Source organism: Eriocheir sinensis, chromosome 57 (assembly GCF_024679095.1).
Source record: "Eriocheir sinensis breed Jianghai 21 chromosome 57, ASM2467909v1, whole genome shotgun sequence".
In the NCBI taxonomy this organism is placed as follows: domain Eukaryota; kingdom Metazoa; phylum Arthropoda; class Malacostraca; order Decapoda; family Varunidae; genus Eriocheir; species Eriocheir sinensis.
In genome coordinates this window covers 3068189-3095688 of record NC_066565.1, presented here as the reverse complement: position 1 = coordinate 3095688, position 27500 = coordinate 3068189, and the positions used below count along the sequence as shown (strand labels likewise).

General features: G+C 46.5%; 5 protein-coding genes and 1 long non-coding RNA gene across 11 annotated transcripts in view; 2 read left to right on the top strand and 4 right to left on the bottom strand.

Annotated features, from left to right (window-relative positions):
- Positions 1-1450, bottom strand: part of LOC126984593 (beta-1,4-glucuronyltransferase 1-like) — a 12255-nt gene extending 10805 nt beyond the window's left edge. Inside the window, exon 1 of the mRNA XM_050838344.1 lies at positions 1328-1450. Coding sequence (XP_050694301.1) covers positions 1328-1450 — 123 coding nt within the window. The remainder of the gene's footprint in view (positions 1-1327) is intronic.
- Positions 1451-1732: 282 nt separating this feature from the next.
- On the top strand, positions 1733-6456 carry LOC126984591 (zinc finger protein OZF-like). Of its 2 annotated transcripts, none has more exons than XM_050838342.1 (2): positions 1733-1971; positions 2827-6456. In XM_050838342.1, the coding sequence occupies exon 2, from the start codon at positions 2973-2975 to the stop codon at positions 4266-4268; it is 1296 nt and encodes a 431-aa protein (XP_050694299.1). In that variant the 5' UTR covers positions 1733-1971; positions 2827-2972; the 3' UTR covers positions 4269-6456. The 2 variants fall into 2 exon arrangements, with proteins under 2 accessions (XP_050694299.1, XP_050694300.1); XM_050838343.1 differs by having other exon boundaries at positions 1782-1805.
- On the bottom strand, positions 6423-12616 carry LOC126984592 (uncharacterized). Its single transcript, XR_007737105.1, has 2 exons — positions 11544-12616; positions 6423-10161 (listed from the first exon to the last, which is right to left on the bottom strand). It is a non-coding gene; the product is annotated as an uncharacterized LOC126984592 (long non-coding RNA).
- Positions 12617-15277: 2661 nt separating this feature from the next.
- Positions 15278-24591, top strand: LOC126984588 (mediator of DNA damage checkpoint protein 1-like). Its single transcript, XM_050838335.1, has 3 exons — positions 15278-15407; positions 17872-18155; positions 21620-24591. The coding sequence occupies exon 3, from the start codon at positions 21637-21639 to the stop codon at positions 24127-24129; it is 2493 nt and encodes an 830-aa protein (XP_050694292.1). The 5' UTR covers positions 15278-15407; positions 17872-18155; positions 21620-21636; the 3' UTR covers positions 24130-24591.
- Positions 24592-24619: 28 nt separating this feature from the next.
- The window catches only part of LOC126984590 (vacuolar protein sorting-associated protein 41 homolog), a 19542-nt gene continuing 16661 nt past the window's right edge, over positions 24620-27500 (bottom strand). The window contains exons 18-19 of the mRNA XM_050838341.1: positions 26109-26194; positions 24620-24846 (exon numbers count right to left, since the gene is read on the bottom strand). Of these exons, the coding sequence (XP_050694298.1) occupies positions 24787-24846; positions 26109-26194 (146 nt within the window). The 3' untranslated portion in view covers positions 24620-24786. The remainder of the gene's footprint in view (positions 24847-26108; positions 26195-27500) is intronic.
- Positions 27243-27500, bottom strand: part of LOC126984589 (uncharacterized) — a 1586-nt gene continuing 1328 nt past the window's right edge. For all 5 annotated transcript variants that reach the window (XR_007737104.1, XR_007737103.1, XM_050838337.1 and 2 more), the window contains one exon: positions 27243-27500. This exon is cut by the window's right edge and continues 570 nt beyond it. The gene's annotated coding sequence lies outside the window, so the exon portion shown is untranslated.

Here is a 27500-nt window from a genome sequence, read left to right as displayed (position 1 = left end):
CTCCATACAGCCTAGCTCGGAAAGGCACCCCAAAATTGGTGTCTAAGGCTGGAGACCCTCAAGGGAGAGCTCCGACAGTCCGCCATGTTGGGGACCATGAGGGTGACATTTGCGCTGCCAGATTACACCAAATCTTTTTTTTTTTTTCTATTTGTCTCATGATCCAGTTTGCAAAAACTTAAAGTGATCATGTACAGCAGAAGCTGTACTTCAAAGTCACTCGACAAGGCAGATATATACGGCTTTTTCTTTTCTAAGCTTGCAAGCTTCGCAGCATCACATCAATCACATCGGAACTCACATCGCGTCTCTGCAACTCGCATCCCCATCGCATCGAAACGGGACAACGGGATCAAGACATTACCATCTCTGAGTCACGCCTCAAACCTGACTACAGCCACCTGCTGCTTCCCAAGGAAGATGACCGCCCTCAGCTGCAGGCATGAGCGGTTGGGGGCACGACTCGCCCCGCGCGGCTGGGTGGTGCAGTGGAGTCATGACCTCATCACGTCCTTGCAGAGCCACGGCTTCTCTCGTGTCCGGATGTCTCCCATTTGCTTGAGCGACTCGCCCACGGCCCCAAAAAGAGAAATAACAGCAGCTCTCCTGGCTCGGATTTTCTCCCACCTTGCAGGGACACGGACCAAGGTGAAATCCGGGATCTTCACAGTGTGCCTTCCCCAGGTTTCCCCAGGTACCCGTTGGCGGATCCAGGGGGGCAGCCCCTCCCCTGGTCCTGAGCGGATACAGGAAAACATAAGAACATAAGAACATGGGGAGACTGCAAGAGGCCTAATGGCCTACACAGGGCAGCTCCAGATTCCCCCCCACTACCACCTGTCATCCTCGTCCATGTAGCTATCCAGTCTACTCTTAAAACAAGCTATCGTCCCTGCACTCACTATGTGGTTGCTGAGTCTATTCTAGCTCAAAAGCGCGCTGCGGCTAGAGCAACAAAACTCGCGGGATATTCCAAATTGTGTGGTAGGCAATTTCGTCGGACACTTCAACAATCGGGCCCCCAAAACTTTTTTCCTGGATCCGTGCCTGCAGGTACCCATTTATCGACCAGCCCGAAAGGGAGGATGAACAGCTGGGTGAGCTGGCCGCCGACTGCCCGGTAACCGTGCTATTACTGGACCACGGATGCGCTTAATGGTCCATTCAAATTCAGGGCACACAATGCACAATAATACAGAAAAAACGTAATCCACATCATTGTCATACATCCGGGAGACGTCGGGGAACCAGTTTTCCATTCCTGTCTTCTCGCTGCCTCATGGGGAATCTGTAAGATGTAAAATGCCCCATGAACTGCTACACTCACCTGCACGAGGCAGGAGCAGCTTGGCCTCCCCACGAGCGGCGGCAGGCAGGCACGGGCCAGGCACGAGCCATGCACGTACGGCTGTGGCGTCGGTACAGGCAGGGTTGGCACCCCTCGACGCATGTTCTGGGAACATAATAATGTAAATCATTTATTCAAGTTATCGTCTTTTGCAGAAATATATACTAATCTACTGTTTTTTTTCATGGTGTGTGAGTGGGGGGGGGGGAGGGGGGAGGAAGATATCCAGCCTATCTACAATTGTACTCAAATATGTGTATTTGGAGAAAAATAAGTTGTAGGTCACAACAGTACCAACTAGCATAGCAATATCTCCCTCTGCTGACCCGTATGGCAAAGTAATGAAGGGAAGTGGTTGACATCAATGTCTGCGTGGCTGGCTTGCTGGGCCTCGGAGGGGTTGGCAGCACTGGCCCTGCACGGCACGGCACGGCACGGCGGCTGTGCCCGTGACGCTGTGAGTGAGCCTGTGTCCCTTGTCCACCCCGACTCCCCTGGTTCTCTTGTATCACTGCTGCCCCAATTACCTGCGCCTGTGACCCGCCGAGGACCCGACCCGCGCCTCGAGGTGTGCTGGGGAGCGGCACAGACCCACAGCAGAACAGCCTGAGGCGAGTCTCAAGGTTTGCCGCTAGACCAGCTAACTGCAGGCTGCAGGAGGCTGCACAGCACCAAGACCAGCTGACTGACTCCTTCAGGAGGTTGCGGGGTGCATAGCACCAACTTCAAGTTGGTGCTATGCACCCCGCTGTCAGTCAGCCAGCTCAGTCAGCTGGTCTTGGTGCCACCAAGACCAGCTGACTGACTCCTTCAGCAGGTTCAGTTCAGTTCGGGGCAGTTCGGAGGGATTGTCCTTGTCACGGCCCTCCTTGATACTGTTCCAGAAGTGCACCCATCTCACTGTGAAGGACACACACACATACAAAACTGCCATACTGTTTTACACTGCAAATCACTCATTCAGGAGATATTAACTTCCTAAACTATGGTCAGGGAGAAATATCGAGGGATGTATTTGTTTATTGCATTTTGGAAGCAGGGTACAGGACAGGTCACATTGTTATTTAGTTAGCTCAGGTTAAGTTAGTTTCACTTTGCTTAGATTTAATTGTTTACAACACATGCATGACACACTTTGTGCTGCACTAGTGGTGGTTGTCGCTGGCAGGCAGCGGATGCACTTTTGTAATTTGGCTGAATATTCATTTTGCTGTGTGTGTTAAAGGCACCACTACTAGCTGAGAAGGTCATCTCTCCAGTTCTTTTTTGAGTCCCATTCCTTAGACATAGACCTGTATCTTCTACTCTTCTGCCATGGCCATCCCCTGGTGGGAGCTCTAGGAGCAGGCGTCGATGAAATGAAGATGATGATGTATCTTCTACTATTTATTGTAATTCTTGTATCCACTCATCATTTTAAAACTTTGTTGTCACTTCCTTATAAATTCTTTACGCCATCAAGCCTGCTGTCATTACAGGTGTGCTGGCAGGAAGCTGCAGGGAAGGGCTGGTGCATCCCGGGACAGCAGCCACTGTTTGTAGGGATTACTGGGCTCCAGACCCAAGACAACACCAAGACCAGCAGACTTGACTTCCTGCAGCAAGTGTACCAGTAAGAGACTGCATGTCTGGACAGCAGCAAGTCCAGCCCCCTGCTGCAGGGCAGCAGATGGCTGCAGGGCAAAAGCAAGAACACTGTACTGACTCCCTGCAGCAGGTGTCCTGGCAAGAGGCTGGAGGACAGTTGCAAGACCAACTGATAGACTCTCTGCTAATGGTATGCTGGCAAGAGGCTTCAGGGCTGGACGGCAGCACGAGTGGCCAGGACAAGCAGGAGCAGACTGCTGCAGGTAGTGGAAGGGACTGTGGTAATCAAGAGCATCTTGCTGCTGGCAACTCCAATCACAAAGTAGAGGGCAGGTTTGTGTGTCCGGAATGTGGAAAAGGCTTCAACTCAAAGGCTGGCCTCACCTATCATACCCGTACACACACTGGTGAAAGAAACTATGAATGTAAGGAATGTGGGAAGAAATTCAACCAGAAGGGTCATCTCACTAGCCATGCTTTTACACACAATGGTGAAAGAAACTTTGAATGTATGGAATGTGGAAAGAGATTCTTTAGAAAGGACAAACTTGTCAGACACTCCATCACACACAGTGACGTAAAAAACTTTGAGTGCCATGAATGTGGAAAAAAATTCAAGCTGAAAAGTACCCTCACTGAACACAAACTTACTCACAGCAGTGTAAAAGACTTTGAATGCCAAGAATGTGGAAAGAAATTTAGCCTGAAAAGTCAGCTCACCAAGCATGCTCTAAGACACAGTGGTATAAGAAACTATGAGTGTAAAGAATGTGGAAAAAAATTCATGAGGGAGAGTGACCTAACTATCCACAACCTTACACACACTGGTGTAAAGGACCATGAATGTAAGGAGTGTGGGAAACAATTCAGCCTTAAGAGTAACCTCACAAGGCATGCGCTAACACACACTGGTGTAAAGGACCATGAATGTAGGGAATGTGATAAAAAATTCAGCCTGAAGAGTCACCTCAATGAACACATCCTGACACACATCGGTGTTAAAAACTATGAATGCAAAGAATGTGGCAAAGCCTTCACTCAAAAGGGAAGCCTCACCAGGCACACTATTGTACACACAGGCGTAAAAAACTATGAATGTAAGGAATGCGGGAAAAAATTCACTCAGAGCAGTTCCCTCTCCCAACACAAACTTTCACACTCTGGTGTAAGAAATCATGAGTGTGAACTGTGTGGGAAAAGATTTGACACCAAATCGCATCTTAACGTACACATCATCAGGCACTCTGGCCTAAGAGAGTTCACTTGTGATGTTTGTGATAAGCCTTTCAAGACAAAGGCTGATGTTGCCGGGCACATGAGGACCCACTTCTGATGTGTGTCCACCCACGATAGTTATACTGAACAGGCTAGAAGTAGTTTAGCCTAAAGTAGCAAGTCAAGTAAAGGAGAAGTACAAGTAATCATGTCATATTATAAAGAAAAAAGGGAAGGAGAGAGGTTGCAAAGAAATAAGAGCAGATGTCAGTGAGGGAATTTTTACAGCTTAAGCAGTTGTATTTGACCAATACTAGACGAGTCTCCTAACAACAGTGAACTATTCACTCCTTTACAAGAGGATGTGGGGCAAGAGAATGGCAGTATGTACTAGAGTTGTATCGGATGTCAGATTTCAGAGATCCGCAGATGCGGATGTCAAATGTACATATTTTGCAGATGTGGATGCGGATATCAGTTTTTACCAAATTGCGGATGCGGATATTAAATTATGACATCCTCATGGATGCAGATGCGGATGCAGATGTGTTCAGGATTTTGATCATTTACTATCACCAATAACCAAAGTCCTGAACACATGGTAATTTTTTTCTTATATACAGTAAACCCTCGGTATAACGGACCCGCTTATAATGGATTTCGGATGTAACGGACAAGGTCAGAGGGCCAGAAATCCACAGAGACCGACCGAGAATAGGTTTTGAACCACCTGCTTCCAGTAACTGCAATAGCTTCTGCTGGCCACCTGAGCCTCCTCCCTTTATCTGCTGCCCCATCCTTCGATTACCATAGTCTTTACAGCCCACCTGATGAAATATTTTCCTCTTCGTGGTCTCCATTCGAATGAAGAACGTATTTATACCATAAGAAAGTCTTATGCATCAATCCAGGACGTAAATGTAATGGAAAATAGCCAGGTGTTTGTGAGTATCAGTACTGACACAAATTAAGGCGGTCGAGTGGGGCTAAGCCCTCAGTTAGGTAGGTTGGGTTACGTTAAGTTTGGTTAGTAAATTTATTCGGCACGCGGTGTGGGGTGCGGAAATACGCAACACGGGGCAGTGTGGGGTGTGGGGTGCGGAAATACGCAACACGGGGCAGTGTGGGGTGTGGGGTGCGGAAATACGCAACACAGGGCAGTGTGGGGTGTGGGGTGGCGGAAACACGATGCAGAGGATGGGACATGGCGGCGGCGCGGGCTGTTGCGAGAAATACCTCCTCGCAGAAATAAGTCGCTCTGCTGTCCACCACACATGCGCACAGGGGGAATACACGGCAGGAAAAGCATTAATTTGCCTGGTTTTGTTCTAGTTTTTCCACCTGTGATCTTTTTGAGCAGTGAGTGAAATGTAGAAACTGTAAGCAAGTTGAAGATCTCTCTCTGCGAGTTATTTTGCGGCTGCAGCTGCGGGATGTGGCGGGTGTAGCACAGGCATTGAGAAGTCAATCATTTAATGATTTGTGACAAACAGGTAACAGATTATTTCATAACACCGAAAACTAACAAAAAAAAAGTTTCGTCTGAAAGTGTGGGATTGGCGCACTGCACGTCCCGGATTTTCTGGGACAGTCCCGGATTTTGATGGTTCGTCCCGGAAATAAAATGTCCCGGATTTCATGCACTGTCCCGGAATTTATTTTTTTATTTTTTTATTATTATTATTATTATTATTATTAAAGCGTCCCAGATTTCACATCAAGTACAACACCCCTGTCCCCTCCTTCACAGCTGTGGAGAGATTGTTCAGCTTGGGCCCTGATGTCCTCAGGCCCAAGAGGTCATCCCTGACTCATGATAACTTTGAGAAGCTGGTGTTTGTCAATGGAAACATGCACCTCTTGAAGGGGAAGTGGCTGTGCCAGAGGGAGGATTTTGTATTTTGCTATTTTAAAACATCTTATATATGAAAATATATGTAATAAATAAATATATAAATTGTAAGGTAATTTTATCGGAAATTATGTTTTCAACTACCAATAAAGGGTAGCGGACTAAAAAATGGTTAGCGGACTCCTGCGGATTTCATTAGTGGACTTAATAAATTATTAGTGTCAGCATTAGCGGATTTGCGATAGCTGACTGGCGAAGCTGGAAAATTTGCAGATTAGCTATTAGTGGAATACTCATCAAAGTTAGCGAATTTGTGAATTGCGGACTAACAAAAAATTAGCGGGTGCCCACCTCTGTCAGCCACACACACAATCTCTCTCTCTCTCTCTCTCTCTCTCTCTCTCTCTCTCTCTCTCTCTCTCTCTCTCTCTCTCTCTCTCTCTCTCTCTCTCTCCTTGCCAGGCAGGCTGCTTCCATTCATACTTACGCAATATTACATATAGTACATACAGTACTATTACACAGTACATACATACATACCTTTACAAATTTATATGAAACACACATACTACATAGTCATTATGTAAAATGATCTCCCACCTCCTACCCTTCCGCAAAACTTTTGACACATTAAGTTGGGTAAATTTCACAAAAAGAATACAAGGTGTAATTTTAGTATATAATTAAGTAAACATGCATTAATTCATTTTCTTCAACTTTGCAAACTGTACTCGGTTGTCTGCACTGAGTCTGTAACTCTGTAATGTTTAAAGTATATCCGCCACATCCTGTTTGTGTGTGGTGCAGATGCGGATGCGGATATTTAATTCATCACAAATGCAGATGCGGATGTTTCATTTTTTTAAATTGCGGATGCAGATGTGAAAAATTATGCGGATGTTCCGTGGATCCGGATGTGGATGCAGATATCCGATACATGACTAGTATGTACACACCCATGTGGACATCCTGTAGCGACAGCTCATGCCACTCTGCCGCTCGGATCCACACACACAGGCAGAGCTCAGTTTGATGGAGTTCTCAGATTGCTAAACCATATCCTTCATCTGTTTGTTGGTCAAAAAGCAGTATTACTCAAAACTTAATTATTCACTCAGGATAGGTGTATTATCAGCCAAGGAATAGCCCATAAAATTGTAAGAAAGATAAAAATGTGAGCTGTGGGTGGGTGCTTGAACGACTTTTTTGCTTGAGTGGGGCAGTCCTTCATTTGTTAAACTTGATAAAAGTTAAAAGGTGTACCATCAACCAGGGGAGAAATAATTCAATTTTGGATAACTTTTGGTCAAAACTGAACAAAGAGTTGGTACTGGAAGTGTTTTTCCACTTTCTGGGGAGCGGATTCGGCCCCATTCCGATAAAATCCAACAATAACTGACAATGAATGATGCTGATAATCTTTGGGTAAAATTTTGTCATGCATAACTGGGGATACACATGCAAGGGAAGACATTGTTGATTAGGATGTGTAGAAACTGCACGAGCTATGTGATCAGAGTTCTGGTCTTCTTGGTAGAAGTCTGGCCTCCTTGAGTGCCCTACTTTAACACAGTGTTTGGTGCCTGTAGCCATGCAGTCCATTATTTTCAGCACAATAGAATATTCATCAAGGCAGACACTTGGGTTAGTCATTGGTCTTGCATAGTTTTGCATTGATGGGTGTATTTTATAGGCTCAATTATCAGTGCCTGTTGGGCAGGACTACTCAACTGGCAGCCTGCAGTCCAAATCTGGACCTTCTGAGAGTTGCAGCTGGACCCTGGAATAACTGTAGGGCCAACAGTCAGTCAAGGAAATACACTTGCAAAAATCCATTGCCAGGAACTTTGTTATTTAATTATATTTTCTACTCCTGGGGCCTGGGATCCAGCTACACTATTTGTCTGGACCTGTGCATACATTTGAACTTGTCTAACTGCACCTTTGCTTATAACAGTTGAGTAGCCCTGCTGTAGGTTTTTTTAATGACACTAGAAACAGGAACAATTAAGAGCCCATTAACATGTAAATGCTGTGTGTTTATATTTAATTTTTATAAAGTAGCATATCATGTAGAAAAGGAAAAGGGCTGTTAATTGATTTTAGACCTGGAGTTTAGATAAGAAAATTATCCATGGTTATTTAATTTTCCTAATTTTAATAATATATCTTTTTGCTGCATACATTCCATATTCTTACTTCCATCCTTATCAACAGAACCAGTGTAGGAGTAACAAGTCAGCACCATATTGGATAATAAGTGCTTGTACATATTTTCATGTTATCCTTGGTGAGTTGTACATAGGTATGTATGCATACCTCACAAAATAGAATGTAAAACTAGCATATCAAACTTAATACCTTTATATATCACAAATTATAATTAAACACGTTTGATGTTTTATTTTGGTAATTCTTTTTCATTGTCCTTATTTGGAAATTCTAAAATGGCCAGCCTATGTGTACAAGAGATCAGCTTTGACAGGAGTCTACACAGCACTCCTCATGGAGGAAGCTTCCCACACACTTCACACACAGCCAAGGGTATACTGTGCACCACAGATCCCAGGCCTGTCACACTTCTAAACATGCCATTATCCAAACCTTTGACCTTAAGGTTCACCTGCACTGCTGTGTGTACATATGCTGGAGTTGGTGTTTGGTGTGCACACACACACACTAGTCAACAAGTTATTGGCAGACACTTCGTAGTACTCAGAGTTTCAAACATCACCCTCCTCGATTTTTGTGATTCTTTAGGTTGTTTCTCTTTGTTAGAAAAGTTTTTACCATATTCCTAACATTTAAAGAGCATCCTATCACTCAAATGGATGAATATATGTTATGCATAATAAATCTTATTCTTTTAAACACTTCCCACACTGGTTTTGTGGCTGAATACTTTCCAGCACTTCTCACAGTTGTATTTATCAAAGGCTGGCCTCCAGTGAAGGTCACGGGGCTCATCAAGGTGATATTTCTGGATGAACTCCTTCCCACACTGCTCACACTTTCACTGACTTATTGAGGCCCATGTGAAGCTTGGCACGTTTGAGGAGACTGCTTTTGTACATGAAATCCTTCCCACAATCATCACACTTGTACTTCTTAATCTTGCTGTGCGCCTCCAAGTGTTTGATCAGACCAGTCTTGTACCTGAATACCTTTCCACACTTCTCGCACTCGTATTTATTTAGCCTGGTGTGAAGGTTACGGTGCTCGTCAAGGTGATATTTCTGGATGAACTCCTTCCCACACTCCTCACACTTGTGCTGCCTCAGGCCTGTGTGAAGCTTGGCATGGTGGAGGAGGGTGCTTTTATAAGTAAAATCCTTCCCACACTCATTACACTTGTATGTCTTAATCTTGTTGTGTACATCCATGTGGCGCCTGAGGTTTGGTTTTGTGGTGTAACGCTTCCCGCAGGTGTTACACCCAAACCTCCGCTCCCCCGTGTGTGTGACGATGTGTGTTTCGAGCTGACTTGCACAGCTGAACAGTCTGCCACAGTCTTCACAGCGGAATACCTTGACACCCACGTGGGTCAGTGTGTGGTGGATCAATTCACTCTTTTCTCCAAACATTTGTTGGCATTTGTGACATGCAAACTGTTGGGTGACCTCCATTGTGATGATGATATGTCTCTCAGTGCTTGTTCGGAGAGGAAGCTTTTGCTAAGACACCATCATCAAGGACTCCTGTAATTCCTCCTTCCAAAGATTTGAACACTTTGAAGGGGGAAGTATCAAGACAACTCCCTGACCAAACTTATTTATGTTTTATGAGCCTTCTCTGTCCTCTTTGTGTGGGTACAGCTGTAATGGCCCATGGCACGGACACACGCTGTGAAAGCCTTGAGCCATGAGGCAACTTTAGGCTCGGTTCCAGTGCCTGCCTCACGTCTCATGGGACCAGGAAAAAATTATTCTAAAGAGATCAATTTATGATATGCTTTTTGAAGTAGAAATACCATCCGCCACACAGCAGCAGTCATCTTGCCATACTGCACAAAGTGAAATTTACAGCACTGCCCCATTATAGTGAAGCTTACCGCTGCCAGTCTTTAAAGAGTCTCATGGTGCAGCAACATGGTCTCAAAACACCTGCGATGAATTTGATCTCTTGTGACATGTTGGCTTACAATGGTCGCATCTTCAACCTGAGCGGAGAAGAAAACAAAATCAATAAAGCTTTCATAGTTCTTACCAGAGTAATGTCATTACAGAGTTACACGACATAATATTTTACTTTCATTCACTAATATTATAATAACTATCATCATATTAGTAGTATTTACTGTCCATCTTTATTCAGGTCAGTTCAGTGCCTGATCAAAAGGGAAGCATCCACTTCAGCTGCAACTTCTGTCCTCTCTGAGTGGTTGCTGGGCTATCAATGAGTACGTGCACTGAACAGATACTATACCAGAGGGTGCTGACATCTCAACCCCTGGGTCTCAGCTCAGTGTGCAGTGCTGCATCTGTCCATGTTTGGAAATAGTTGGGTTTTGTTTCATTAGATGAAAATAATGGGAGGGCTGACCCCCCTTCATAGGTGGGTAGGTTTTGTTTCATTAGATTGAAATAAACGGGGAAACAAGAGGGGGTAGAGCATATTGATAAATGCTTGCAATATTACCGCTGTGCTTGGGCTAGGCTAGCGGTGCAGAGCCGCACTTTTTGGCAGCTTTGGGCTGCCTTGATAGCAGCACTGGCACCGCCCGGGCCACATGTATTTTTGGTAAATATGGAGATTCACTACGCGCCTCCAATATTGCCCCCACGAGAATAATAACCTTTCCAAGGTCTCACATACTGTTGTATTTCTCTAGTTTTACAGCTGCATCATACATGTAGGGGGGTCCCTGATTAGGAGGGGGTCAAGGGGGGCAAAGCCCCCCTGTTAGAGGTTAGGTTATGTAAAGTATTTCATTCCTTAACTATAATATGGAGGTGTAATGTTGTATTTTGGAGGCGTGGAGTCAATCTCCACAATTACCGTATTTTTACCCATTAAAGATATACCATGAGTCAGTTATAAAGTCAAGCAACGAGTCTCTCCTCTTGAATCTTTGGTAAAATTCTAGTGTTTGCCCATACTACATATACTCGTGTCCTGCCTGTTAAGGTTGGGTGGCCTGTACAGAACTCCTAGAGTTAGTTTTTCTTTCCCTTTGTAAACGTCCACCCAAACTGTATGATAACTCAAAAAACATGCATTTGCGACGCATTTCATGTTTACCACCCCATTCCCCGGTCTCAATGGCCCCCTAGCCAATTTTGGTTGCGAGGGGTGAGTATGGGCAAACACTAGAATAATACCAAATTTTTAAATGTTAAAGAATTACACCCAAATCAGTATGGCAGCGGCAACTCTGGCCGAACCGTCCTGCCTCCCTTCCTGTAAACCAACAGAACCCCTTTTTAATCCTCTGGAGAGTAACCTGTTGGTGCTAATGAAAGTAACCCATCACCACTAAAAGGAAACCTTCTGCCACTTAAATAATAGCACAATAATATATATCAGGAAAGTGCCACTCACCAGGTTGGGTGCAATTCTGAAGTTATCCCTTTCCCCCATGGGTGGATTGAGGGGTCACCACAGGAAGGGGGCTGAGGTGTATTATGGCCCTCGAGTGATGGACTTATTTCATTACAGACAAGTTAATTTATCTGTTATTCCCCCAGGCTGTATAGTAATAGTAGAGTTGGGTGCAATTCTAGAGTTATCCATTTCCCCCACGGCTGGATCGAGGGGGCACCACTGGAAGGGGGCTGAGGTGTATTATGGCCCTCGAGTGATGGACTTACTTCATTACAGACAAGTTAATTTATCTGTTATCCCCCCAGGCTGTATAGTGAGGTTCCACTGTATCAACACTGTAAGTCAATCACCGGAGTTGGGTGCGATTCTCGAGTTTTTCCTTTCCCGCTCGAGAGGCTGATCGTATTTTAAAACATTCCGTCGTCCAAGTTCATATATTTGACAAGGCTTTCCTATGAGTTTTGGGCATTTCCAGAAGTAGCTTAATGTCTCTGGTGGTAGTCTGACCCTACTTCTGTACCATGAATCTATAGAACCCAATTAACTCATATTTTAAAACATTTCGTCGCCCAAGTTCACATATTTGACAAGGCTTTCCTATGAGTTGTGGGCATTTCCTGAGGTAGCTTAATGTCTCTGGTGGTAGTTTGACCTTGCTTCTGTAGCATGAATCTAAAGAAACACTCATTAGAACCCAATTAACTCGTATTTTAAAACATTTCGTCGCCCAAGTTCACATATTTGACAAGGCTTTCCTATGAGTTTTGGGCATTTCCAGAGGTAGCTTAATGTCTCTGGTGGTAGTTTGACCCTGCTTCTGTACCATGAATCTAAGGAAATACTCATTAGAACCCTATGATCCCCTTTTTGACCTTTAAAAATAGATGATGTCATAAGCTAAGGCGAATAAGAATACCAACAATATATGGCACACTTTGGCCCCCGAATGACACAACGAGGAACATCACAAGAGAAGAAGAAGAATCAATATGAAGCGATACAAAAGTGGAACAGGTCAAAAGAAGAAGAAAACGGCGCCTGCACCACCTCATCTGTCTGCCACCGCCACCTGTCTGCCAATTTAACTTAAAGTGACCCATTGTTGCTCGGCGCCTATATAGGTATTGCGCCCTGCTGCAGACTGGGGGAGTTCAGTTCAGCGAGAGTGGGAGAGTTCAGTTCAGTTCAATTCAGAGAGTGGAGAATACCAACAATATATGGTTCACTTTGGTTCAGAATGGGAGGAACAGTTCAGTTCAGAGAAGAAGAAGAATCAGTTCAAGGATACAAAAGTGGAACAGGTCAAAAGAAGAAAAAGAGCCTGCAGTTCATCTGTCTGCCAGTTCTGTCTGCCAATTAAACTTAAAGTGACCCATTGTTGCTCGGCGCCTATATAGGTATTGCGCCCTGCTGCAGACTGGGGGAGTTCAGTTCAGCGAGAGTGGGAGAGTTCAGTTCAGTTCAATTCAGAGAGTGGGAGAGTTCAGTTCAGTTCAATTCAGAGAGTGGGAGAGTTCAGTTCAGTTCAATTCAGAGAGTGGGAGAGTTCAGTTCAGTTCAGTTCAGGGAGTGGGAGAGTTCAGTTCAGTTCAGTTCAGGGAGTGGGAGAGTTCAGTTCAGTTCAGTTCAGGGAGTGGGAGAGTTCAGTTCAGTTCAGTTCAGGGAGTGGGAGAGTTCAGTTCAGTTCAGTTCAGGGAGTGGGAGAGTTCAGTTCAGTTCAGTTCAGGGAGTGGGAGAGTTCAGTTCAGTTCAGTTCAGAGTGGGAGAGTTCAGTTCAGTTCAGAGAGTGGGAGAGTTCAGTTCAGTTCAGAGAGTGGGAGAGTTCAGTTCAGTTCAGAGAGTGGGAGAGTTCAGTTCAGTTCAGAGTGGGAGAGTTCAGTTCAGTTCAGAGAGTGGGAGAGTTCAGTTCAGTTCAGAGTGGGAGAGTTCAGTTCAGTTCAGAGAGTGGGAGAGTTCAGTTCAGTTCAGAGAGTGGGAGAGTTCAGTTCAGTTCAGGGAGTGGGAGAGTTCAGTTCAGTTCAGAGTGGGAGAGTTCAGTTCAGTTCAGAGAGTGGGAGAGTTCAGTTCAGTTCAGAGAGTGGGAGAGTTCAGTTCAGTTCAGAGAGTGGGAGAGTTCAGTTCAGTTCAGAGAGTGGGAGAGTGCAGTTCAGTTCAGTTCAGAGAGTGGGAGAGTTCAGTTCAGTTCAGTTCAGGGAGTGGGAGAGTTCAGTTCAGTTCAGTTCAGTTCAGGGAGTGGGAGAGTTCAGTTCAGTTCAGTTCAGGGAGTGGGAGAGTTCAGTTCAGTTCAGTTCAGGGAGTGGGAGAGTTCAGTTCAGTTCAGTTCAGGGAGTGGGAGAGTTCAGTTCAGTTCAGTTCAGAGTGGGAGAGTTCAGTTCAGTTCAGAGAGTGGGAGAGTTCAGTTCAGTTCAGAGAGTGGGAGAGTTCAGTTCAGTTCAGAGAGTGGGAGAGTTCAGTTCAGGGTGGGAGAGCTCAGTTCAGTTCAGAGAGTGCATGGGAGAGTTCAGTTCAGTTCTGAGAGTGGGAGAGTTCAGTTCAGTTCAGTTCAGAGAGAGAGAGCTCAGTTCAGTTCAGAGAGTGGGAGAGTTTAGTTCAGTTCAGAGTGGGAGAGTTCAGTTCAGTTCAGAGTGGGAGAGTTCAGTTCAGTTCAGAGAGTGGGAGAGTTCAGTTCAGTTCAGAGAGTGGGAGAGTTCAGTTCAGTTCAGAGAGTGGGAGAGTTCAGTTCAGAGAGTGGGAGAGTTCAGTTCAGTTCAGAGAGTGGGAGAGTTCAGTTCAGTTCAGAGAGTGGGAGAGTTCAGTTCAGTTCAGAGAGTGGGAGAGTTCAGTTCAGTTCAGAGAGTGGGAGAGTTCAGTTCAGTTCAGAGAGTGGGAGAGTTCAGTTCAGTTCAGTTCAGGGAGTGGGAGAGTTCAGTTCAGTTCAGAGAGTGGGAGAGTTCAGTTCAGTTCAGAGTGGGAGAGTTCAGTTCAGTTCAGAGTGGGAGAGTTCAGTTCAGTTCAGAGAGTGGGAGAGTTCAGTTCAGTTCAGAGAGTGGGAGAGTTCAGTTCAGTTCAGAGAGTGGGAGAGTTCAGTTCAGTTCAGAGTGGGAGAGTTCAGTTCAGTTCAGAGAGTGGGAGAGTTCAGTTCAGTTCAGAGAGTGGGAGAGTTCAGTTCAGTTCAGAGAGTGGGAGAGTTCAGTTCAGTTCAGAGAGTGGGAGAGTTCAGTTCAGTTCAGAGAGTGGGAGAGTTCAGTTCAGTTCAGTTCAGGGAGTGGGAGAGTTCAGTTCAGTTCAGTTCAGAGTGGGAGAGTTCAGTTCAGTTCAGAGAGTGGGAGAGTTCAGTTCAGTTCAGAGAGTGGGAGAGTTCAGTTCAAAGAGTAGCTAGGAGAGTTCACGAGTTCACTTTAGACTCCATGCAGCGAGTGGGAGAGCCTGTACGTTGATTTCTCTTTTGTTCCAGATTTCATATACCGTCCTTTCTTTATTCTCAATGTTTGCTTTACTGAATGATAACTTTCCCAATGATATATTAAAGGCCTCTCCACCATCACCAGTTCAGAGCAGCGTTACCATGTTAATTGTCGTACTAGGCATACTTTTTTCGTCTGCTTGAGGCCCAAAACTGTCGAGCCTACACTGATAACGATATACGTTTACAACTAGAGTTCAGATGGTTAATTATCGATGTTTTTCTGCGATTTTTATGGGTCAGAAACAGGAAAATACGATGTTCTGAGTACGATAATCTGGTAACGCACTTCAGACACAAGAAAGAGAGCACTGTGACATCAAGATCAAGGAGCGCGTCGGAAGGGGGGATGTGCCTGTGTGGCTCCGGACTTTGGAGGACTTTTCTGCTGGACCTGCAGTCTGCGGGGAGGACCTGAGGTACTGAGGGAGGGTGGAGGGGGTGCCTATATTGTGTGTGGGGAGGGGGCAGCTGAAGGGGTGTGCCTAAGGTGCTGAGGGGGGGGTGGACAAGGGTGCTGGGAGATGTGCCTGTAGTGCTGAGGGAGGGGCAGCTGCAGGGGTGTGCCTAAGGTGCTGAGGGGGGGGTGGACAAGGGTGCTGGGAGATATGCTTAAAGTGCTGAGGGAGGGGCAGCTGAAGGGGTGTGCCGAAGGTGCTGAGGGGGGGGTGGACAAGGGTGCTGGGAGATGTGCCTTTAGTGCTGAGGGAGGGGCAGCTGCAGGGGTGTGCCTAAGGTGCTGCTGAGAGGGGGTGGACAAGGGTGCTGGGAGATATGCTTAAAGTGCTGAGGAGGGGCAGCTGCAGGGGTGTGCCTAAGGTGCTGAGGGTGGGGGGTGGACTAGGGAGCTGGGAGATATGCTTAAAGTGCTGAGGGAGGGCAGCTGCAGGGTGTGCCTAAGGTGCTGAGGGTGGGGGGGTGGACAAGGGTGCTGGGAGATATGCTTAAAGTGCTGAGGGAGGGGCAGCTGCAGGGGTGTGCCTAAGGTGCTGAGGGGGGGGGTGGACAAGGGTGCTGAGAGATGTGCCTATAGTGCTGAGGGAGGGGCAGCTGCAGGGGTGTGCCTAAGGTGCTGAGGGTGGGGGTGGACAAGGGTGCTGGGAGATGTGCCTAGTGCTGAGGAGGGCAGCTGCAGGTGTGCCTAAGGTGCTGAGGGTGGGGGGGGGGGGTGGACAAGGGTGCTGGGAGATGTGCCTATAGTGCTGAGGGAGGGGCAGCTGCAGGGGTGTGCCTAAGGTGCTGAGGGGGGGTGGTGGACAAGGGTGCTGGGATATTTGCTTATAGTGCTGAGGGGGGCGCAGCTGCAGGGGTGGGCCTAAGGTGCTGCGGGGGGGGGGTGGACAAGGGTGCTGAGATATATGCTTATAGTGCTGAGGGAGCAGCTGCAGGGTGTGCCAAAGGTGCTGAGGGGGGTGGACAAGGGTGCTGGGAGATGTGCTTATAGTGCTGAGGGTGGCGCAGCTGCAGGGGTGTGCCAAAGGTGCTGAGGGGGGGTGGTGGACAAGGGTGCTGAGAGATGTGCCTATAGTGCTGAGGGAGGGCAGCTGTAGGTGTGCCTAAGGTGCTGAGGGGGGGGGTGGACAAGGGTGCTGGGAGATATGCTTAAAGTGCTGAGGGAGGGGCAGCTGCAGGGGTGTGCCTAAGGTGCTGAGGGGGGGGGGGGTGGACAATGGTGCTGGGAGATATGCTTAAAGTGCTGAGGGAGGGGCAGCTGCAGGGGTGTGCCTAAGGTGCTGAGGGGGGGTGGTGGACAAGGGTGCTGGGAGATATGCTTATAGTGCTGAGGGAGGGGCAGCTGCAGGGGTGTGCCTAAGGTGCTGAGGGGGGGGGTGGACAAGGGTGCTGAGAGATGTGCCTATAGTGCTGGGAGAGGGGCAGCGGTAAAGATTTGTATTAGGTCCGTGCCAGTATCTCATAATCTACTGTATGAAACATCAGTATCTCTTCATATATCTTTTCTACAAACCTTCAACAATCATGGAAACGCTTTGAAAATCCAATTCAAGGACTTTTTTTTTACTCTTGAAAATAAGGGATAATGTTTACGAAAGCGTGTCGCCTCCTCTGGTGCTGGCTGCGGCGGCGCTGCAGCCGCCGCAGCCGTAAAATAGCTCGCAGAGGGTTTAGGGTCGGGGAGCATATTTAAACTACTCCAACCGAACTTTACGACCTACTAACGGCCCCTGGACCCCCCCCCCCACATGTATATGTGATTTATTTCAGCGAGGAGGTATTTCTCGCAACACCGGCTGCAGCGCCGCCGCAGCCAGCACCAGAGGAGGCGACGCGCTTTCGTAAACATTATCCCTTATTTTCAAGAGTAAAAAAAAAGTCCTTGAATTGGATTTTCAAAGCGTTTCCATGATTGTTGAAGGTTTGTAGAAAAGATATATGAAGAGATACTGATGTTTCATAAGGTAGGTAATGAGATACTGGCACGGACCTAAAACGAATCTTAACCGGGGCAGCTGTTGGGGTGTGCTGGGAAGTGTGCCTAAGGTGCTGAGGGGGGGGGGGGACAAGGGTGCTGGGAGATGTGCCTAAAGTGTCTTCATGGATTACCCAACAGCCCTACAACAGTGAATCTGCCAAAATTTCATGTCCATGTCCAGAGTGTTTCTCCCAAAAAATTGCAAGGCATAAGTCATAATATCAACGGAGTAGATGCATGAATGGAATGGAATGGAAATTGGTAGATATAATCACTATAATGCCCACAACTTCCAAACCAAAACTTATCACCCAAGGACAAAAACTTTAGTTTTTTGGCCTCTAAATGTACTCCCGTCCTTAATGTATTAGCACAGTATGGGAAAGACCTTGACTTGAAGTTAAGTGAAAAGAAAAGTCAGATTTCAGTAATTAATGCAAAGGCCACTCCAGGTACTTGAGGCTTGCCGCGAGACCAGCCGACTGCAGCGGGTGTGCTGGCAGGAGGCTGCAGGGCTGGACAGCAGGTGTGCTGGCAGGAGGCTGCAGGGCTGGACAGCAGGTGTGCTGGCAGGAGGCTGCAGGGCTGGACAGCAGGTGTGCTGGCAGGAGGCTGCAGGGCTGGACAGCAGGTGTGTTGGCAGGAGGCTGCAGGGCTGGACAGCAGGTGTGCTGGCAGGAGGCTGCAGGGCTGGACAGCAGGTGTGCTGGCAGGAGGCTGCAGGGCTGGACAGCAGGTGTGCTGGCAGGAGGCTGCAGGGCTGGACAGCAGGTGTGCTGGCAGGAGGCTGCAGGGCTGGACAGCAGCATGAGTGTCCAGGACAAGCAGGAGCAGACTGCTGCAGGGGGCAGGAGGGTCAGTGGTCATCAGATGAAGCAACTTGCTGCTGGCAACTCCAGCAACAAAGGAGAGAGGAAGTTTGTGTGTCTGGAGTGTGGAAAAGAATTCACCACAAGGCAAGGCCTCAGATATCACACCCGTACACACACTGGTGTGAAGAACTATGAATGTAAGGAATGTGGGAAAAAATTCAGCCAGAATAGTCACCTTGATACACACACCCTTACACACACTGGTGTGAAGAACTATGAATGTAAGGAATGTGGGAAAAAATTCAGCCTGAAGAGTAACCTTGATACACACACCCTTACACACACTGGTGTGAAGAACTATGAATGTAAGGAATGTGGGAAAAAATTCAGCCAGAAGGGTCACCTTGATAGACACACCCTTACACACACTGGTGTAAAGTGTCATGAGTGTGAAGAGTGCGGGAGGAGGTTCAGTGTGAAGCAGGCACTCAATAAACACGTCTTCAGGCACTATGGCCTTAGAGAGTTCAAGTGTGATGTTTGTGGCAAGCTCTTTAAGACAAGGAGAGACATTGCCAGGCACATGAAGATCCACTTCTGAAGGGTGTCTGCCTTCACTAGGTATATAACATGACAAGTTGTGTCTAACGCTGTTGCTGTATGGCATCAAAGTTGACTCATGTCCGGCCAGCAAACTTATTTACAAGCTGGAGCGCACGTCTTTGAATGAAGGCTCTCCTTTGCTACATGGCCACGGTCAGTTTGTTTTCAAATCCTCCCTCATGACAGGAGATGCCCGCACTCCTACTCTCACAGGGACAGCACCAAGGTAAATGTTTTTTCAGTCTCTGGATGCTGATGATGCTCATTTAATTTTTGCAGTCGGGATCTTCTGTTCCTTTTAATAATGTTGGTCGTATGTCATATCTTGCTGAGCCACGCTCCTGGGGCCATGCAGCTCACCCAGCTGCTCATCCTTCCTCTCAGGTTGATCAATAAATGGGTACCTGGGGAAACCTGGGAAGGTAAACTGTGGTAACCCAGATGTCACACTGGCCCTGTGTCCCAGGGTGATGTGTTCCTTCCCCCCACAGGCTTAACCATTTAAGTGCTATGGCCGGGCATGGATTGAACCCCGTACTGCGGGAGCCGGGGAGAAGTGAAGACAAAATTCACACGTTAGCACCTCAGAAGTAGCAGTGTGATTTGGGAGGGAGAGAGGAAGTAATGAATGAAGGGGGGGGAAAACGCATTTGTTTTCATATTGGGGAGGATTAGCAGATAATTATCTTCCTCTTTGTCTATTCCTTCCTTTCTTACTCTCTTCCTGTCTTCCTCTCTTTCTTTCTTCTTTCCTTTCTTACTTGCTTTTTCTTTCTCCTTTCTTTCTCTTTCATTCTTGTTTCTTTCTTTCTCCTCTTTTCTTCCTTTCTTTTTTCTTCCTCTATCTCTCTTTCTCTTTTCTTTCTTTCTTTATCTTTCTTTTGTCTTTTTCTCTCTTTATTTTGCTTTCTTTCTTTCTCCCATTCTTCTTCTCTTTCTTTTTCTCTTTCTCCTTCCTTCTCTCTTTATTTCTTTATTTCATTCATGATTTCCCTTTCTTTCTCTTTCATTCTTCTCTTTTTCTTTATTTCCTTATTTCTTTCTTGCTTTCTCTTTCTTTTTTCTTTCTTCCTTTCATTCTTCTTCACATACGCAGGATATTTTGAGGAAGGAGGGAGGAGAGGAAGATGGGGATAAATGGGGAAGGAGGAGGAGGAGGAAGAGGTGGAGGGGAGATCATTATGGAAAGGAACTCTCTCTCTCTCTCTCTCTCTCTCTCTCTCTCTCTCTTAGGTCCCTCCCCCGGGTTGTGGATGGGTAGGTAGGGAGAGGGTGCTAATCTGTTAATTGGTGGTCGAGCGTGACCGCGCTCCATCGTGACCAACAAGGTGCCAACTAGCTGCCCAAATATAGAAACATCCCCGGACGCTCATAGCAGAGAACCTGGGAACAGTCCACAGACGCTCATAGCACTGAAAGGGTTAAGGGCCAATGCAGCAGAGATGAGCACTGAGGCTGCACACAGTTGTATCATATCCCCCCAACTTTGCCATCTATTCTTGGGTCATGCTGCCCCCCAGAGCTCATTCCTGGTTTCCCTTGGACAGTTCCTCCAGAGTCCAGGTTGATGGGTGGTCTTCAGGGCAGTATGTGGGTAGTCTTAGGCCGCTCGGCGGTGACTGAAAAATCCCAGGTGGTAGTGGCGGTTTCAAACCCGCATCATCCAGGACACAGTGGATGCAGGACCAGCACACTATCCACTCAGCCGCTGCCTCTGCACTGTTCCTCCTCTCCTGCAGCTGAAGGGTTGCCTCTTCTTGCCCGATATTATAGGCATTTTGGTGTGCCTTCAACGGGTACTGGTGTGCTGGCAGGTGGAGAAGTGGGGCAAGGGGAGGACACCTTGCCTCGCCCTTTCCGACTCACACACTCGCTGCTGCATGGAGCCAATGCTGCGCTCACCAGTGACCAACGCGGGAGTCTAAGTTGCCATGTAGAGGAATGTTTTAAAGAGTGAAAATATATACAGCATTTTACAACATAGAAAGACTTCATGACAAGACAAAAAAAAGTGTAATGTAGACTGATCAATAAAGTGTTTATAATAACGTATGTACATATGTATATTTATCATAATCAGACTGAGTGCCTGAGTGGATATCTCGGTGATATGGATATACTCTCTCTCTCTCTCTCTCTCTCTCTCTCTCCACTGAATGAAGTGAATATTAATTTTTCGATAGAAACCTACCTCTTGTTTGATTTACATTGTTTTTGATTTACGTGACCTCTTCAAGGACACAATACTCGCGTAAATCGAGAGTTACCTCAACAGAAAAGGTTTGGGGACTGGCGGTGCTAAGAATTCTGTGAGAGGCTGCGGCTCATGGAGGTACAGTTTATGTGTGCATGTGTTTACCTGGCTGTGGTGTGCAGGAAAGGAGGCTGCACTGTCCTATCTCCACATCCATTGTAATCCAAAACAAAACCAAGGTTCAGCATCTGCTTAAAGTTTTTAGAAGGGAAATATTTATAATTAATACCTGCCTCAGTGACACTCACAGTAGAGGGTTTCCAAGGTAGTAATTAGTGACATGATTTATGCCTACAGTTTATGCTTCATGTGCAGTATTTACAAGCTGCAAATTGAAGAACTCATTTTCACTGAGATGGAGAATTTATTGACTCATTCTTAATTTTTGTCCAGCCATTCAGTTTGTGAGTCACAGTGTTGCCTTGCTCATCATAGTCCACTTTAAGTACCTGCTTTAGTATTTAAGTGGCAGTGTTTCCTGACAGTTCCCACAAGGTGATGCACTAAGACACGTTTTTTCTCTTGCGCTAGACTCAAGCAACACAGGGATGGGTCCTGCTGTATTAGCCAAGCCACTGCTGCCAGACACGCCAGGCGGTGCGAGGAAGTGCCGACCCCAACCGCTACTTCACCCTAGGCTGGAGACTTACCCTGAGCCACTCCTGAAGGAGTTGTCTACCTACTGCTACACCTGCGAGTCCAGGGCAGTGGGAGTCGAGGCTCTGTTGCACCTTTACTTTGGGGAGCTCGGGTGCAACCACTGCTTCCACAACATCAAGAGTTGCTCGGCCTTCAGGGCTCGGTACCCAATGGTTGGTCTTTGCAAGGGCAGCGGCAGGGAGCACAATGCATGTCGCTGGGTGGCACCGACGTGCAAGTACGTCATGTACAACACAAGAAAGACGCTCTCCATGGCTCGCTGCATAAACAACAAGTTTGAGAAGCAGGAGGTGTTCAGAGAGGCCACTGCATACCTCCGCGCACTCCTCCCCCTTAGAGGCTTGTACCCGTGGAGGTCTGCCCTGAAAACCATAGCCAAGGCAGGCATAGCTGTGGACCTGACCAACTGTCCGCCTCGCCTCGAGCCACTACACCCCTCAGAGGCTGGGCGGGCTGTGGGTAATGGAATGCTGGGAGTGAGTGGGTTACTGAACCTTGAGAAATCTATTATACGTCTTGAGAAGAGAGATAAGCTAAGAGATGGGTCTGCAAGGATACAGAACACCCCTCACAGCACACAGAACAACTCTGCCCACACACACATCACCCACGCTAACACAGAGAACATCCATAGCAGCACTGACCACCCTTCCAGTGTCAACAGCTCCCCAGCCAGCACAGAAAGCTCCCCTGTTCCTATAAAGACCCTTCAAAAGTCCCTCAACAAAACCAAACGCAAGAGCAGAACCTCCACTGAACGCAACATTCTTGCCAGCACGGAAAACTCCTCCAACATCCAAACCCAACACAAACTTCACAAAAAGGGCAAGTCAAGGAACACTGATACCAACGTAGACAACACTTTACCCAGCACACAGACTGCCCCAACGAGGACAGAGAACCCCCCTGTCAGTATAGAGACCCCTCATGAACTCCACAAAAAGGATGTAGTAAAGAAAAACAGTGTCAGCGTACAGCCTCAGAACTACCTTTCAGAGATGCCAAAACCCTCGTCCAAGACCTCTGTCACATCTCAAAGCGCCCGGCCTGACTTGGAACGCAGGAAAAGGAAGAAGACCAAAGTGGAAGATGCCAGTGCCGAAAACCACCAAGAGGAAAGGGAGGAGGCAGAACTTAAAGACACTGCCCTCACACATCAAGACATTCTCCCTTCTAGAGCAAAGAAGAAGAAATTGGAAGTTCCCTCTACCACTACAGGAAACACTGCCCTCACATATCAAGGCATTCTCCCGTCTAGAGCAAAGAAGAAGAAGAAATTGAAAGTTCCCTCCACCACTACAGAAAACACTGCCCTCACATATCAAGGCATTCTCCCGTCTAGAGCAAAGAAGAAGAAGAAATTGAAAGTTCCCTCCACCACTACAGAAAACACTGCCCTCACATATCAAGACATTCTCCCCCCCAGAGCAAAGAAGAAGAAGAAGAAGTTGAAAGTTCCCTCCACCACTACAGAAAACACTGCCCTCACATATCAAGACATTCTCCCCCCCAGACCAAAGAAGAAGAAGAAGTTGAAAGTTCCCTCCACCACTACAGAAAACACTGCCCTCACATATCAAGACATTCTCCCTCCCAGAGCAAAGAAGAAGAAATTGAAAGTTCCCTCCACCACTACAGAAAACACTGCCCTCACATATCAAGACATTCTCCCTCTCAGCACAGAGGAAAGGGAAAAGACACGGCCAAAACACACTGTTGCCAATATGGAAATCACTGCTCTCACTACCCAAGACACCCTCCCTGTCACTGCAGAGAATGCCATCAACAAGAAGCACAAGAAACAGATCAAGAATTCCCTTAAAGTAGGAAATAAGCCTGCTAGTGCTGAGGATGTTCTCCCTGATGATGCCTTTTCTGTGTGTGCGGAGAACACTGCACCCAGGAAACAGAGGAAGAGGAAGGCAGAGGCTATTGTTAGATCTGAGCCTCCGAGTACCTCAGCTGTCCCCCTTGGTGACACCCTCCCTCCCAGTGCAAACATTTCCCCCAAAACACACAAGAAGAGGAAACGGAAAAATGCTCCTGAGGTAGAACTGGAAGCCACCAGTGTCCAAGACGTCTCCCCTGACAATGCTCAGGTTAGCAGTGAAGAAAGTACCACTAGTAAAAAACACAAAAGGAGAAAATTGAAGCACTGTGATAATGTGACATTTGAAGTTGTTGGTGCGCAGGATCCCTTCCCCGTCACCTCCCTCCCCTCCGGCGCAGAGAACACCACCTCCCTCCCCTCCAGCGCAGAGAACACCACCCCCAAGAAGCACAAAAGGAGGGAAATGAAGAGCCATGATGATACAGAATCTGAAGCTGCCCAAATACAGAGGAAGAGGAAATTGAAGAACTCTGGCGATGTGGAAAGATAACCTCTTGGTAAGTGCAGTGCCTTCTGTGACACACTGGACAGCTCTGGGTGTGTAGAGGATAGCCCCTCAAGAGCAGCTGAAGCAGAGAACAGTCTTTCAAGAAAATGCCAAGCACATCACAGAGCACACCTGCTGCCACAGAAGACGTCCGTGCCAACACCCAAGACAGCCTTTGTGACAAGCTCAGACACCCCTCGGATAAGTCCACTTTCAGGAAGACCAAGAGAAAGCAAAAGTCCTCCTCTGCTGCTTCACAAGGCAACTCTTGTGAGGCATGGCAGGCAGCCTTCTCTTGATGTCCAGCGCGTATACAACATTCTTCCGGAGCTACTGAACATTGTCACCAAAAAGAACAACACTGAAAAAGACAAGGAACAAACAGTAAAGTCCTCCTCTGCCACTGCAAGGGCTTGATGCAGACTAAATATGTCCAATTAATAAGGAAATAAATTAAAAATGTTCTCAGTTTGTATATTCATTCAGTTATTATGTACACACACAATTTTTACAGGTATAATTTGATACTCTCAGTCAGGTGTGGTGTAGGAGGAGTGAATAGTTGTTGACCACAAAGATGACAAAAAATAACACTAATGAATAAATTATAAGGATAGATTATGATAATAATGTATAAGCCCAGGAATGTGGTGTCCCTCTCTATATGGTGAGGAAATTCTTCTTCAAGTCGTTTCTGCAGACCTGGCACACCTCCTGCTCCTGGGGAAGAAGAAGAATGATAAAGATGCGGCCAGGCAGAGCTGAGAACACGCTCCACCAGGCCTGACCAGCTGGCTTTTCTTAATAACAGGGATATGTATAAAATTGCAATAATGCTAATAATTTCAATGGTGATAATGTGAAGAAAATGAAGTCAACAGTATACAAGAAAAATGGATTATAATTATCTACCTTCAGTAAACCTCCTCTTTAACCCCTAAAGGGCGGGGGAGTAACGTGAAATTGGTTCTCCCTGTACGGCAAAGCTGATTAGCTCTTGCATAATTGATTTGGACAGCACAGGGGTGAGAGAATGAAGATGCTGATTAGCTCTTGCATAATTGATTTGGACAGCACAGGGGTGAGAGAATGAAGATGCTGATTAACTCTTGCATAAGGAAATTGGACAGCACAGGGGTGAGAGACTGAAGATGTTGGTAAACTCTTGCATAAGGAAATTGGACAGCACTGGGGTGAGAGAATGAAGATTCTGGTTAATTCTTGCATAAGGAAATTGGACAGCACAGGGTGAGCTAGAGCATCAAGTCACATGCCGAGAGAGAGAGATCGAAGAACTGAAAGAAGGGAGTGGAGGAGTAACAGGCTGGGAGGCGAGGGCATATAAATAATTTAATCTTACAATGGGATTCAGAGCCAGCGTTACACTTTTCGGCATTAATTTTTTACCACAGTTTCGGATAAAGACGATAGTTTGTCAGAAAATGTTTTACAACCCTACTTAATCTTCAACCATATGCTTTAGACCCATGTTTGATGATTAAGGTGATTATAGGAGTAAAATAAGCATGCGGAAGCCAGAGCCGTCTCAATCTTCAGTTAAGGGTTCAGAGACATTCCGTGATGTAAAACCCGCCACGAGGCTCCGCCCACCAAGATGTGGTTTTAGAGGCTACGACGTGAACACTGACAGGTGACTTGGTATCTGTATCTGCACCCCGCCTAATGACTCGTGCCTAGTGAAAAAGAACTGTATAATGTCAGTTGCGAATAGCCAATCATCTGTTACAGTGGGCGGAGTCTCATGACGTCAGAGTCCGCGTCACGTATCCCATCACGACACCACATTCGGCACTAAAGCACACTGATGATAATTAGGTAAGCGTGTAAAACATACCCCTGGCAAAACGTGATCTTTATCCGACGCTTTGTTAAAAAGTTATTAACGAAAAACAGTGTAACGCTGGCTCTGAATTTCATAGTTACTCATAAATAGGAACACACACACACACACACACACACACCTGGCCAGCATCCTCAGGTAAGCACAGATGATGGTAGATGTGACGGCAGGCAAAGACAACGATGCTGCCCTGCTCACCGGCTCGCCCTGGAATGAAGATGGAGGTGAAACTTTCCACTACAGAGGGAGATGGAGACAGGGAGGGAGGGAGTTGGAGACAGGATGGAAGGGAGATGGAGACAGGATGGAAGGGAAATGGAGAGAAGAAGAGGAGAGAAAGGAAGATGAAGATAAGGGGAGGAGAGAAAGGAAGATGAAGAGAAGGAGAGGAGAGAAACGAAGGAAGGAAGATGAGGAGGAGGAGAAGTAAGACAGAGAAGGATTTTTTTTTTTTTTTTTTTTTTTTTTTTTTTTACAGCAAGGGAGAAAGGAAGGAAGGAAGATGAGGAGGAGAGGAAAGGCAAGAAAGAGAGGATTTTTTTATTTATTTACAGCAAGGGATAAAGGAAGATGAGGAGGAGAGGAAAGGCAAGGAAGAGGGGATTTTTTTATTTATTTACAGCAAGGGATATGGAGAAAGAAAGGAAGGAAGATGAGGAGGAGGAGAGGAAAGGCAAGGAAGAGAGGATTTTTTTATTTATTTACAGCAAGGGATATGGAGAAAGAAAGGAAGGAAGATGAGGAGGAGGAGAGGAAAGTGAAGAAAGAGAGAGAAGAGAAAGATATTTTTTCAACAAGGGAAGGAAAAATAAATGCTGTTACTCTGGCAAAAGAAAAAAGAACAAGCCGAACGAGAGGTCATTTACTACTACAACTACTACTACTATTACTGCTTATACCACCACAGAAAACATCATCAACAGCAATAATGATGATGATAACAATACTAGTTCAAGAATCGTCACTACTTTGCCGCAACAATACCCATCTTGCAGACTCCTTACGTTTTTATGTTCTTAAAAGTAAAAAATATGGTGATTAGAAGAATTGGCGTCAATTATTATTATCACCATTATCATCAGTATTATTATGCGATACACCCCTTTCAGGTCGCTCTAAGGAAGAAGCGAAGTGCCCGGTTTTGGCCAGCCCCGTCAGACTAATTTCGGCATACTTGTAGGCGATGGCAGCACCTGACAACTCCACTTGCCCCTGTGCGCTTCATCTAAACACTTGAAATATTCTGTAGTTACGGCATTGATTTGAAAAACAAGTTCACTGTCGGCTAAAAAAAAAAAGCAAGACAAGCAGATCGGTACAGTTTTTGAATAATTTGTCACAGTAAGTTTGAGGACCATCGTCTCGCTTCAGAAGATGAGCTTTGCTACTAGGGAGCCGCTTTCTACAGGTTAACTCCTTGGCTGCGGATTTCCCACAAGAAGACCTCACCAAGCTACAGGAGTGGAACAAGTGGCTGCTACAATTCAATGAAAAAAAATGTAAAGTCCTGCAC

Excerpts from the sequence above, each read along its gene's own strand:
- LOC126984591 (XM_050838342.1), top strand. The coding sequence starts at position 2,973 with ATGTCTGGACAGCAGCAAGTCCAGCCCCCTGCTGCAGGGCAGCAGATG.
- LOC126984588 (XM_050838335.1), top strand. The coding sequence starts at position 21,637 with ATGGGTCCTGCTGTATTAGCCAAGCCACTGCTGCCAGACACGCCAGGC.